The following is a 12,961-nucleotide window of genomic DNA, read 5'->3' as shown; positions in this document are numbered from 1 at the left end:
ATAAGTTAAGCGAAATGAAACAAACACACAAGTCTAAGCCTAATACATTAAGAAACTGATTACAGGTAATATCTCACCCTCAGAGATGTTCCAATGAGCTTCTTTCACAGACTAGACTCCTTTCTAGTCTGGGCCCGATCCTTTCCCCGGTACAGTCCTTCTTCCAGCTCAGGTGGTAGCTAGGGGATTTCTCCTAACTACATACCCTTTGTTCTCTTCCACCTCTTCATATAGCTTTGAACAAGGCAGGAATCTTAGTCTCTCTGGGTCCCCACCCCTCCTAAATGGAAAAGCACCAGGTTTAAGATGGATTTCAGTAGCAGGTGACATAGTCACATGTCCTGTGAGACCCCCCAAGCCTTCATTCTTCCCTGGCTTGACTCACAGGAAGTCTTGCAAGTAAACAGAGCCATCTACAGTCAATTGTCCTGGTTGATGGGAGCTATAAAGATTCGAAACCATCGCTAATGGTCCACATGTTGCATAATTGCAATAGAACCTCAGAGTTATATTTCATATTTCTAGTTTCAGATACAAGAACGATACATTCATGCAAATAGGATGAACACACTCAGTAGATTATAAGCTTTGTAGTGATGCCTTAGAAGAAACCTTTTGCATGAAGCATATTCCAGTTACATTATATTCACACTTATTAGCCTATTTTCATAAAATCATCTGGAGTGCAACGTCACACCCTGCAGCGCCGATAAATCCTGTGGGGTTTGCTCATCAAGTGGGTTACTACCAAAATAATTGTAACGTAAAAGTGGGGAAAGGGATTTGCTGAACCTGGGGCATATGAGGGTCACAGCTTGAAAGTGCTTCTCAGCCCAACCTACTGAGTCAAGGGACATATAAGGGGTCAACTTGGGAGTGCTCATAGACACGCTCTGTTAATGTGTGTGTGAGTTCAGACTGGGTTTCTGTCTCCATGAGAGAGAGATGAGGGCAGCGCTGGACAAGGTACAGGTTTGTCAATCCTTATCGGACCCTGCTGGGCCTACGGGGAGAAGACAGGGCCTTACCAAGCGACAGCCAGGTAGAAATGAGGGGAAGGGGTGTTTACTGTGCTGTGCTGATTCCAGTTTTTCGTGCTATCTAACCTAAATCCCTCTGGCTGCAGATTAAACTGTTTGCTTCTTGCTCTGCTTTCAGTGGTCAATGAGAACAATTGATCCCTGTCCTCTTTATCCCAGCCGTGAACATATTTAAAGACTGTTCTCAAGTCTTTTCTGAAGACTAAACATGGTCAGATTTGTAACCTTTCCTCACAGGTCAGGGTTTCTAAACCTTTCTCTCTTTTGTTGCTCTCCTCTGGACTCTCTCCAGTGTGTCCACATCTTTCCTAAAGTGCAGCTCCCAGAACACAGTTCTCCTGTGAAGGCCTCACCAGTTTCGTGTAGAGCAGGACAATTACCTCCCACATCTTACGTACAACACTCCTGGTTCTGCATACCAGAAAATTCACTTTTTTCTCCCCCACATCATAGTCTTGACTCATATTCAATTTGCGATTCACTGTAGCCTCCAGGTCCTTCCCAACACTCAATCCTCCTCAAACTGAATGATTGGAGTGATGTGAAAACTTGATTTTCATGCAGTTGGCTGGCTGTGCAAAAACTCAGGGCGGGGGGGGAGGGATTTCATTTTGGGTGAACCTGAAAAGAAAGAAAAATTAGTTGTTTGGCAAAGTGAAAAAACGGGAAAAAAATCATGTTGGGTCAAATGAAATACTTCGATGTGGAGGTAAAAATAAAATAGAAGCTTTTGACTGGAATTGAAGTATCAAAATGTTTCAAGATTTTGGACCATTTTAGGGACGGGGACGAAAAGAATTTATAGAAATTGAAACAAATTTGTAAAATTTCTCTGTGAAGTTGAATCTGCATTTAAAATAAAAAAATTGAAAAACGTTGCCCAGTTCAGGCCGGGAGTCTGAGCTCCCCAGCCCCGGCTCACCCGGGTTCTATCCCAGCTCTGGGAGGGGAGTGGGGCCAAGTGGGTCAGAGCGAGGGTGGGGGACGGGCTGGAGCCAGGACTCCTGAGTTTTGTGGCTGGCTTTGGGAGGGGATAATCATAAAGCCTCCCTAGATGCCTACACTGAGTCAGACTACAGGACATACAGAAGGAACTGATGTTACAGGAGCAGTTCCTGGGGACTGGAGATGCATGGAGAAGCATCGCCATCTACTGGTGAATATTAAATTTTATTAAAGCTAATGTTTAAAATCAAATTTGCACAAGTTAAAGAAGAAGGTGCTGTACATCTGGGGTCAGGCTTGATTTATGAGAGATTACATGTATTGGTTACAAGGTTCACAAGGTACATACATGTCACATAATCAGTATAGACCAAGATTGGGAAGCATACTACCAGGGGCGGCTCCAGACCCCAGCACGCCAAGCGCATGCTTGGGGCGGCACGCCGCGGGGGGTGCTCTGCTGGTCGCCGGGAGGGCGGCGGGCGGCTCCGGTGGACCTCCTGTGGGAGGTCCACCGGAGCCACAGGACCAGCAACTGGCAGAGTGCCCCCGGCGTGCCGCCGTGCTTGGGGCGGCGAAATGGCTAGAGCCGCCCCTGCATACTACAGCAGGCCTAACAGGAGGCACATTCAAGTTACTTCAGTGATGAAAGACCCTGAAATACTCACCCAGCACTAAGATGCAGCCACCTCTAGGGAGAGGCAACTGGGGAACAGCCACAAGGTGATGTCACACCAGGATGGCTTACCCAGTGCTGAGATGCAGCTACCTCTGGGGCAGAGCACCTGGGGAACAATCTTTGCACACAGGAAGCCACATGCGCCGATCACATGAGAATCAAACCTTTTGCAACATGGGACATTTTTAAAAGTGCTTTATTTATCAATAGTTTTTACAAAATACAAGTCAGGCCAGGTTTCATTCAATCACCAAAGCAACTGGAAAAGTCACTCCACATTTCAGCGTAGAGGTTAAGAATGCAGGATGCCGGAGGGGAGTGGGGGCTGGTGAGATGGAGCAGGGAGGGCTTTGAGCTATGACTCTTGGGTTTTATTCCCAGCTCAAGGAGGGGAGTGGAGTTGAGTTGGTTGGAGCAGGGGATGCTAGGACTGATGAAACCTGGGTTCTATCCCAGCCTCAGGGATGTTCAGTTGGGTTTAGAGGGGAGAGAAGGGAGCTGACCCAGTCCCTTACTCTTTCGGCAGCCGACAGCAGTGTGGTGTTGGACATAGAACAGGAGCAGATGCTGGAAAGCGGTCAGACGGAGGTGTTTGTCTCTAATGTGAGTGCCAGGGGTGGGGAGACGATGGGGGGCAGGGTATGTCCAGGAATTAAAGATTAATCTTTCAGTAAAGATTCTGTCCCCAGATGAAACCTCCAGGAATGCGGCCAACCAGAATCGAGAACCTTACCTGGTGGAGTCCAGGAGACAGTACAGGTGGCTGCCCTGATGGTGAAACTTGCTCCCATCTGTCCACCCGGCCTCTTCATCGCCACCCCAGAGTTCTCTCCAAAGGGAGCAGTGGCCAAAATAACCCCAGCTCCTGATTTTGTCCACGAATCCAGCTTCATTTCCAAGCCCTCAGATTCAATCCGTTCATTCCCAGTTCCAGTCTCCTGAATCATGCGGATCCAAGCCAGGAGGTGTCGCCAGGAACCACCGGAAGGAGACTAGGCCTGGCTCACCCAGCCACGGCTGCCCTCACGGAAGCTAGGTGAAAGCAAGGGATCAGGACACGTGCCGAGGTTCCATGGGTGAAAAGCTTAATATCTGCCATAGCGATTTACGGCTAAACCCTGCCGCGCCTGCAGCTGATGGAGGAACAACGGGGGTGTCTGCTGGCGGGCAGCTGGTCCCAGCGCCTGGCCCACTTTGGACCCAGTGAAATTCTGTTCCAGCTTTATCTGCTAGGGACACCCACCAGTAAGATAACGTTTGAGCCCTGCAAAGGAGAGCTGGTCAACCCAGCGGTGACGGAACCTCTGACGCGAGCTCTGAGCACCTGGCATTAGGCTGGGATTCTGTCTCTGCAAGAGGGATCAGGGCAGAGCTATGTGAGGAGCCAGTTCATCAATTCTCATTGGCCCTTGCTGGGCCTGCGGGGAGAAGACAGGGCCCTACAAGGCGACAGCAGGGTAGAAATGCAGGGAAGGGGCCTTTCCTGCTCTCTTCTAACCTAAATCTCCCTTCCTGCTGATTAACCCCGTTACTTCTCGTCCTACCTGAACCGTGGATCCTCGTCCTCTTTATACCAGCCCTGAACACATTTAAAGACTGTTCTCGAGTCCCCCTTCTTTTCTCAAGACTAAATATGTCCAGATATTTAACCTTCCTGCACAGGGGGTCTCTGACCTCCTTGTCTCTCCACTCCCGAGCCAAGTTGTGTCTCACCCACGGCAGCATGAGCCAAGTGTTGGCTTTCTCCATTAACATAGAAGGGGGTCAGGACTCCTGGGTTCTCTCCCCACCTCTGGGAGGGAAGTGGGTGTTGGTGGGTCAGAGCAGGGGGGGCTGGGAGCCAGGACTCCTGGGTTCTACGCCGAGCGCTTTATTTTAATTCTTAATCTCTAAGCTGCAATGTGGAGTGACATTTCCCAGTTGCCGTGGCGCCTGAAAGAAACATGGCCCTTCTGGTGTGACGTCACCCTGCACCTGTTCCCCAGCTGCCCCTCCCCAGAGGTGGCTGCATCTCAGTGCTGGGTGAACACTTTGGGATCTATCATCACTGAAGTAACCTGAATGTGTCTCCTGTTAGTCCTGCTGAGTTACAGTATCCACCAGTCGGCAGTGATACTTCTCCAGGCATCTCCAGTCCCTGGAGAAAAGCTGTAACTTTGGGAGTTTAATACCAGCCTGGAGTGACCAGTATTAATTTTTGGTGTCCTTGCAGGCCCCCACCTTCTGCACTCGAAGTGCCGGAGTGGGGATCAGCTTTGACAGGTCTTCTGGGATCTGTAGGAACCCCAGCAGCTCTGGCTCATCTCGACCCACTTGTCCTCTCCCCGCCCCGGATGGTTCCTTATGAAAACTCAAGGTAAAGTACCTCCCAAACCTGGGGCTGGATCAGAAGCACCCCCTTGACAGGAAAGGCCCCGAATCCCATAACCCATCTGCCCAAGCCGGCCAGAAGAGGGCCGGTGTGGGAGGTGACTGTGTGGGGGATGCCTGGGCAGTTGGTAGCTGTGGTGGGGAAGGGTGGAGTTTGGTGCCCCCTAGAGGGGAAAGGCCCCATGGCCCGTTCCCCACCCATCTGAGCCAGTCAGTCCCCTGCCCTAGGGCTGGAGTGGAGCCAGCACCCCCTAAGGGGGAATGGCCCTGTGTCCTGTTCCCAATGAGCCCCCCGGCTCTGGGGCCGGCTGGGAATGGGGGTATCGCTACTGGTACAGTAAAGGGCTCCACAGACTATTTTCCATTGCAAAGGCTCCCAGTGTCCTTCCTTCTTCTGTGTCTGCTGTACAAGGCCCCACAGATTTAACCCACTAGGGTTCCCTCCTCGGCTCGGGGAGGGGACTGGGGTCTAGTGGGTAGGGGGATGGAAGCCAGGACTCCTGGGTTCTATTCTACTCCCTGACCTTGGCGTACCCCCACCCTTTCCCTGCCTCAGTTTCCCCACCTGTTAAACAATCCAGCTGATGTTTGTTTCTCTTTGCACAGGACTCAGCCTGCTCTGATGGGCCTCTGCCTCAAAGCTCTGTTGACCTCTGTGGTCTTGATTCTCCTACTCTCCTCTGGGAGGGGTGGGAGCTGCGGAGGGCTGTCTGCTGGGGGGGCTTCTGGCCACATCTTGCTGCCGCCTCTTCTCAGATGCTTACTGGCAGCCCGTGAGTCATGTGGCCACAAAGAGTCAAGCCCCAGGAGCCCCCAGCATCCTGCCTGCGTCTGCAGCCAAGCCCCAGACCCTGCACAACCTGTGCCTGGGGGCTTCAATGTGGACTGGATATTGGGCTAGATGGACCTTTGGTTTGACCCAGTATGGCCGCTGTTATGTTCTTAACCCTGAGGTCTGTGATAGGACAAAAAGATATAAGAAGAGGGGGCATGGGAGGGATTGTGGAGGAAGGGAGTGAAGGGGAGGGGGGCAAACAGAGCCTCTACTATGCAAGGTAAACAGAGCCCCTGGTATGGGGGCAGGGGGAATGGAGGAGCAAAGAACCCCTGGCATGGGGGGTACAGAGCTCCTGGCATGGGGGGGGGGAGAGGCTGCAGGAAGTGGGGTACACAGGGCACTGATGGGGGTACAATGAGCTGAGTCGACAGCAGCACTGAGGGTACAATCCCTAGTTTAATGCTTTACAAGGACATAGTCTGGTTGGGAGAATCGCAGGCACCAGGGCAGCGCCAGAGCAGCAGCGAGCAGGGACCCTAGAAAGCAGGGGAGGGCGTTCCCCAGAGGAGGCACTGGGGAGCGGGAGGGCTGATTGTACGCAGTGGAACTGGGCTTGCTTTTTTCAAAAGTTGCTTTAATTCTTATAGAGTTGGGGGTGGGGGGGGCGGGAGCTGTTTTCTTGGGGAGGGGGCTTGTTTTGGAGCTTTTTGGTACTAGGGGGTTTCAACACACTGTTCCAGTTGTAAAAGGGATGGCGGAGCGGATTCGGTGATTGACCAGTGCCAATGAAGACGCCCGTCATTAGAATTTGAGAAGCCTCCAATCCCCACTCCCGTTCAATGAAGAAAAAATCCCCAAATTTGGGAACTTTCTGGACTGCCCGTTCCATACATACGATGTGCCAATTGCTTGTCCTGCTCTAGGATGTACTTCAACACAGGCATGTGCCATAGGGAGGCAACAGCGCCCAAGGCGGCTGGCGAGCACGAGAACTTTTTTAATAAAAACAAAATTATGCCAGAGTACACACACGTTTATTAGTTTCAATGTGCAACTTCCAGTTGGAAGCAACAAAACTAGACCTACTGAAAACAACAAAGGGATTTGTCTAAACACACCCCTGCACTCTCTCTGAGATGGGCTGGGTTAGTTTGGAAAGGCATTGCTGCTTTATTTTCTTGTGAGACTTGGTAACGCTCGGGAAAGGGAGTGGGGGCTACTGGGCTAGAGCAGGGCGGGCTGGGAGCCAGGACTCCTGGGTTCTCTCTCCAGATCAGGGAGGGGAGTGGGGTCTAGTGGGTGAAAGCAGAGGAGGCTGAGAGCCAGGATTCCTGGGTTCTCTCCTCTCAGCCTCTCACAGGCACGTACTCATGGCAGTTGTTGCCCCCCAGGTTGGGCCCGCACTCCAGCGTGTAGTAAAACTGCAAGTGGCCGTGGTCAAGGAGGCAGGTGAGTGTGTTATTCCTGCCGACCTCGAGGTTGGTGTTGCAGTGGCCCAGGCGATGGTCCTTCAATAAGTCGCTGTCCCACACCTCCAATTTCAGTTTGGACAACTCCCCCAGCATCTTCGGCAGCGTCACTGGCCCGAAGTCCAGTTCTTTGTACCAGGTGGGGTAGTTATTGTTCTTAATGATCTCTGTCTGTAGCTCCCGGCCTTGGAAGGAGACCATGACGTAGGCGTCGGTGGCGGACAGGGTGTCTCCCCACAGGTCTGCGCACCGCAGCTCATGGACCTTCAGCCGGGCCATGCCCCTCTTGAGTGAGCAGCACATGGAGTTGGTGAAGGGGTTGCCGGGGCAGTAGCATTTGCAGGGGTCCTCGGAGTCGCCCTGACTCCCTTGTGGGCATCTACGAGGGCAACTCTTCTTGTGTCCCCGCTCAGCCAAATACTCCTTCACTGCCTGCTTCAGCGCCTCCCGCCTGGGGTCGCTGGGTCTCACCAAGGTGTGGATGGGCATCAGGGAGTAGGAGACCAGGTCGGGGCTGGCTTTGAGGCTCCCGCTCCAGGCCGAGAAGGAGCTGGCATCTTGCTTGGTGGAGAAGTCGCTGTTGCCACCTGTCACCTGGATGCGCTTCTCCACGTAGGGCATCTGGGATCTCCCCCTGCCCTCGCTGCTCTGGCTCAGGCCCAGGTCTTGCAAGAACTGTGAGCGCAGGCGATCCTTGATTTCGGTGGCTGTCAGCCCATCCAGCACTGCCCGGCAGGTCTCTATGGCCATCAGCTGCTGCACGCGCCCCCCAAGGTCTGCCTGCCTCACGTAGTGGGTACCGTAGGTGGCCAGGAAGGACCGGTATGTGGTTGAGTCGTTCCTGAGTGGGAGGCTTCTCAGGGCCTGGGAGAACTGGGGCATCAGTGGGGGGTCGTGAGTGAATCTCACCCTGCCCAGAGGGGAAAGAGAGAGGAGTTAGGAGCCAACCAGAGACCCCCGGCACCTTCCCTCTGAACAAACTGGCCCCACTTCCCCAGAGCTCACTGCGTGGGTTCCCTGGCAGGTGGGGGCGCAGTAGGAGGCACTCTCCTCTTGCAGTCAGTGCTACCCCATTACCCTGCTGCAGCAGTAGGGGGCGCTGGGCTGCACAGAGCAGGGTGGCGGGAGCTGCAGGGAACAACGTGCTGCCGGGAGCAGGGCGGGGCAGGGGCCAGGCCTGGGATTCTCACCTGTAAAACACACAGGGAATCTCTTGGTACACGAACATGTACTTGTCGTCATTCTCCTTCTGGTAAGCATAGCTGGTGAGCTGGGATTTGGACCCCCTCAAGGCTGGGCCCTGGGAATCCTCTTGCAGCTCCAGCTCTGACTTCCAGTCGTTGTTCACATCCCACGCCAGTGCCCGGGCCACAGCCGCAGCTGACTCTTTCACAGAGCTGCTGAGGTCGTGGGTGCATGCGATGTGGACCTTCCAGTCCACCATGGCCAGAGGTACCCTGTGCAGCTGCCCCTGCAGCAGCCGGTTCTCGCAGAGGGTGCAGGTGCCATTTGGGTGGCGCCACAGGCTGGTGTCCACCACATCAGCCCCTGTCCGCTTCAGAGTGGTCACGTCGATGCCCTCCCCCACCAAGCTGTACCCGGGCACGAAGGCCACGGTCTCATCACACTCCTCAGCTGTGCCGGTGTAGCAGTTGGAGGAGACTCCAGGGAGAAGGAAGAGGAGGAGCAGAGGGATGAAGACACCGGATCTCGCCATGGCTGGTGCGATGGTGCCCCTCACCTAGGAGTGGCTTTCCATCTCTCAGCCTCCCTAGAGGGAGAAAAACAGAAAGAGGCTTCATTTACGACAATCTAGTGGCAGGCAATTCCAGAGGCACAACACATCCTAGCAGCATCCCAGAAGCCAGGAAGCTGCTATGACCCTCCCTGGATCTGAGAGAAGAGCTCTCCAACAACCTGTGCTATAGCCTGCCTGCCCCATTGCCCGCTGATTCTGAAGGAGAGTTGCTGCTGGGTGTGGGCAGCACAGGGACTAGGACACATACAACCTGGCAGTTCTGATTCTGTCCACTAGGGGGCATTTGGTTTAGTTGTGTGTAGTTGGGACATGAGACACATGGGTGAACAGTTCTCATTCCATACAATAGATAGCTGTGCGGATATGTGCACACCCCTCTTCCCACCCCACCCCCAAGCTGAATCTCCCCTCATTGTGCTGGGAACTGAATCCCCTATGTGAGCTGCAGGCAGTAGGGTGACTTTCCTGAAATATGCACCACCCCGTTCCCTCCAGCAGGAAGAGAGAGAAGGGTGCACACTCACATGAGTGTCCTCAATTCCCTTCACGTCTTACCTCCTAAATCGCTGTATGTGCCAGGCTTCTTCGCCTGGCACTGAGTTGCAGCCACCTCTGGGGTGCGGCAGCAGGGGAACAGCCACCCAGAGAGCTCTGGGGAGCACTGCATGGGTACTGGGGTACGGTGATGTCCCCACACCTACACAGACTGCTGCTCCCCAGCACGTCCATCAGGCTCCCCTGCCCCCCAGGTTACCTGTCTGCAGCAAAGCACAGGGCTCCCGTGTGGGGATCACGGCAGCTGGGCTGGAGCCGCCGTGTTTCCAGGAGCCGCCTTGATGCAGATGTCAGCTGGATCAGCGTGCAGGGAGCTGAGCTCTCCTGAGCTCCCTGGGTTTGTCAATCGGGAGATGGGGGAGACAGAAAGAGGGAATCCCACATACAGCAAAATCCCCTCCAAAATGAATCCAGCAGGATCAGGGGGAGTGAGGGGGGACTGGCTGGGGGGAAGGGCCAGAGGTCGGGCAGGCTGGAGAGGGGAGCCAGGACTCCTGGATTCTACCCCTGTCTCAGGGAGGGGAGTGGGGTCTGAGACTGGACTCTAGGGTGCTTTCCCTGACTCTGGGAGTGGAGCAGGATCTAGTAGTTAGAGCAGGGGGTGGTGGTGGGAGCTGGGAGCCTGGACTCCTGGTTTCTTTCCTTTGCTCTGGGAGTGGAGTGGGTCTAGGTGTTGGAGCTGGGGAGGGGTGGGTGCTAGGATTCTATCCCTGGCTCTGGGAGTGGAGTGGAGTCTAGAGGTTAGACTGGGGGCGGGGTGGGGGGCTGTGAGCCAGGACTCCTGGGTTCTTTCCCTAGCTCTGGGAGGAGAGTGGGGTCTAGGAGTCAGAAGGGGGGTGGAGGACACGGGGCCAAGAGGGGTTAAACACTAGCAGAATAACTAGTCCATGGTCAACCTTTAGAGACATATTAGGAGATACTGATTGTGGTTTTTTGTGTGTTTACATATATACTGTAGGAGGCTGCCAATGTAACTGAACAGTTCCTGTCTGTCACTATATTCTGTTAATTCAGAGATCCAAAGGAGAGGTTAACATTTAATATCTCTGTCTTCATTCCTCTTTGAAGTATGCAGTTAATTACTCGTAAATGGCGGGAGGTGGGCAGTTGCTTTATATTAATCCAGGCAGCTAATTACCGGTGGTCCTTTGGAAATAGAAGGTCTTACATCAAAGCCACAATAGTCACCTATTATTCCCCCAAGGAATGTCCACTGTCCAGACGCAGCCAGAGAACTATAAAAGAACTCTTGGGCCCCGATCCTGTAATCTCAGGTCTGCTTTAGCTTCATGGGGGAAGTTTGATTCCCAAGACTGAGGTCTCCAACTCCAGTCTTGATCACCCTGACATTGGACATTGGCCTGTCTATTTGGGACGATAACCTGATGAACTGATTCAGGAAAGGACTGTTTGCAATTCTGAACCTCACCATCTTTATTATGAAACTGACTTAAGAACTCTATTCAGAGCTGGCTGGATAATGATCTTTTAACCAATCCCCTCGCTTTTCTTTTTTAATAAAGTTGAGTTTCGTTCACAAGCGTTGGCTGTAAGTGCATTTGGGTAAGAGCTGAAATATTCACTGAGCTGGTGGGGAATGTGTCCAATCCTTTGGGAGTGGGAGAATATTTTATATGATGAGCAAGATCTTCAGTAATCCTGATCGTATTTCACTTGGCTGTCTGGATTGCAGCCCAAGGCTGGTTTCTTTAAGGGAGCTGTTTTGGCGTCTGAGTAACCAGTAAGTTATTGCAGAAGCTGTTTTGTTGCTGGCTTGGTGAATCTATTAGAATAACCACCAGTTTTGGGGATTGTCTGCCCCATTCTTTGCAGTTGGCCCTGATGGAGCAATCTCAGGGTGGCCCCCTCGAGATCTCAGTCACAGGGGCTGGGAGCCAGGACTCTTGGGTTCTATTGAAAGCCGAGAGCTTTCTGGGGAGCCAGTGTTTGTGGGTGCTGGATCACCCCAAGGGATGTGTGTCACCCATTCCCAGCTTCTGGCAAACAGAGGCTAGGGACACCATCCCTGTCCATTCTGGCTAATAGCAATTGATGGACCTGCCCTCCATGAATTTATTTAGTTCTTTTGAATCCTGTTATGATCCTGGCCTTCACAACATCCTCTAGCATGGAGTTCCACAGGTTGACTGTGTGTTGTGGGAAGAAATACTTCATTTTATTTGTTTTAAACCTGCTGCCTATTAATTTCATTTGGTGACCCATAGTTCTTGTGTTATGAGAAGTAGAAACAATACTTCCCTATCTACTTTCTCTACACCAGTCATGATTTTATAGGCCTCAATCATATTTCCCCTTCGCCGTTTCTTTTCCAAGCTGAAAAGTCTCAGTTTTATTAATCTCTCCTTATATGGAAGCCATTCCATACTGCGAATCATGTTTGTTGCCCTTTTCTGAACCTTTTCCAATTCCAATAGATCTTTTTTGAGATGGGGCGACCACATCTGGAAGCAGTACTCAAGATGTATGCGTAATAGAGGCAAGACGATATTTTCTGTCCTATTATCTCTCCCTTTCTTAATGATTCCCAGCTTTCTGTTGGCTTTTTTCACTGCCGCTGCACATTGAGTGGCTATTTTCAGAGAACTCTCCACAGTGACTCCACGATCTCTTTCTTGAGCGGTAACAGCGGCCACACCCTCTCCCTGCCCCCAGGCATGTGCTGGGATCTGGGGGTCAGGAAGGAATTATTCATTGGGCAGGGTGAGGGGAGCTGGGGGGCAAGAGGGAGTGAGGGAAGAAATGGGGGAGGGGCACTTGGGGTGGAATGGGGGCCAAGGAGGGATCAGGGGTTAGTGGGGGGCTGAGGGGCTTCCACGCAGCGAGACACCCTGGGGCAGCGGAGTCAGCTCTGCAGTTCCTTTACCCTCCTCAGCCCCTCTGCCTGGGCACCAGCTCGGGAAGTGGGGTCAGATCCTGGAGGCAGATCTCCCTGCTCTCCCCTGCAAGAACTCAGGATTTCGCCCCAGGGTTTCTCTTCTACATTTCAAAAGTTTTGCAATAACTAAACGGCACCTACCTTGTCTGTGCCAGAAGCTGGAGTGATCCCAGCTCCTAAAGAGGCCTCTGGTCACCTGGGTTTAGCTTGTGCCATATAAATACCGTCACAGGCGCTGGCTTCTGGTTTTCCCCAGGGGTGCTCCGCCCCCTTCCTTGAGGCCACGCCCACACCCCGCCCCCTCTCCTGAGGCCCTTCTCTCCTCCCTCTTCCAGTCTGGGCAAAGGCACAGCCTGACCTCACACCTCTCCCAGCACCCCCGGGTGAGCCCCCTGCCCTCGCACCATTCCTGGGGACTGAGTCTCCACCGTACCCCTCTCTCCTCTGATGCTGGGGCCGAGGAAGCCCAA

The 12,961-nt window shown here is 53.1% G+C and overlaps 1 protein-coding gene and 1 long non-coding RNA gene across 2 annotated transcripts; one reads left to right on the top strand and one right to left on the bottom strand.

Annotated features, from left to right (window-relative positions):
* The first annotated feature begins 3,631 nt into the window (after positions 1 to 3,631).
* LOC123368196 lies at positions 3,632 to 6,025 on the top strand. The gene is made up of 3 exons (XR_006578714.1): positions 3,632 to 3,700; positions 4,877 to 5,020; positions 5,641 to 6,025. It is a non-coding gene; the product is annotated as an uncharacterized LOC123368196 (long non-coding RNA).
* A 484-nt stretch (positions 6,026 to 6,509) lies between these two features.
* Positions 6,510 to 12,759, bottom strand: LOC123368195 (perforin-1-like). Its single transcript, XM_045012777.1, has 3 exons — positions 12,633 to 12,759; positions 8,472 to 9,052; positions 6,510 to 8,191 (listed from the first exon to the last, which is right to left on the bottom strand). The coding sequence occupies exons 2-3, from the start codon at positions 8,996 to 8,998 to the stop codon at positions 7,159 to 7,161; spliced, it is 1,560 nt and encodes a 519-aa protein (XP_044868712.1). The 5' UTR covers positions 8,999 to 9,052; positions 12,633 to 12,759; the 3' UTR covers positions 6,510 to 7,158.
* Between the last annotated feature and the right edge of the window lie 202 nt (positions 12,760 to 12,961).

Source organism: Mauremys mutica, chromosome 4 (assembly GCF_020497125.1).
Source record: "Mauremys mutica isolate MM-2020 ecotype Southern chromosome 4, ASM2049712v1, whole genome shotgun sequence".
Classification (NCBI taxonomy): Eukaryota; Metazoa; Chordata; order Testudines; family Geoemydidae; genus Mauremys; species Mauremys mutica.
This window is presented reverse-complemented; position numbering and strand designations above follow the sequence as displayed.

Coding starts and splice junctions, on each gene's coding strand:
- LOC123368195 (XM_045012777.1), bottom strand. CDS start 8,998: ATGGCGAGATCCGGTGTCTTCATCCCTCTGCTCCTCCTCTTCCTTCTC. Junction 8,192..8,471: donor ATTCCCTGTGTGTTTTACAG/GTGAGAATCCCA, acceptor CCCTCTGGGCAG/GGTGAGATTCACTCACGACC.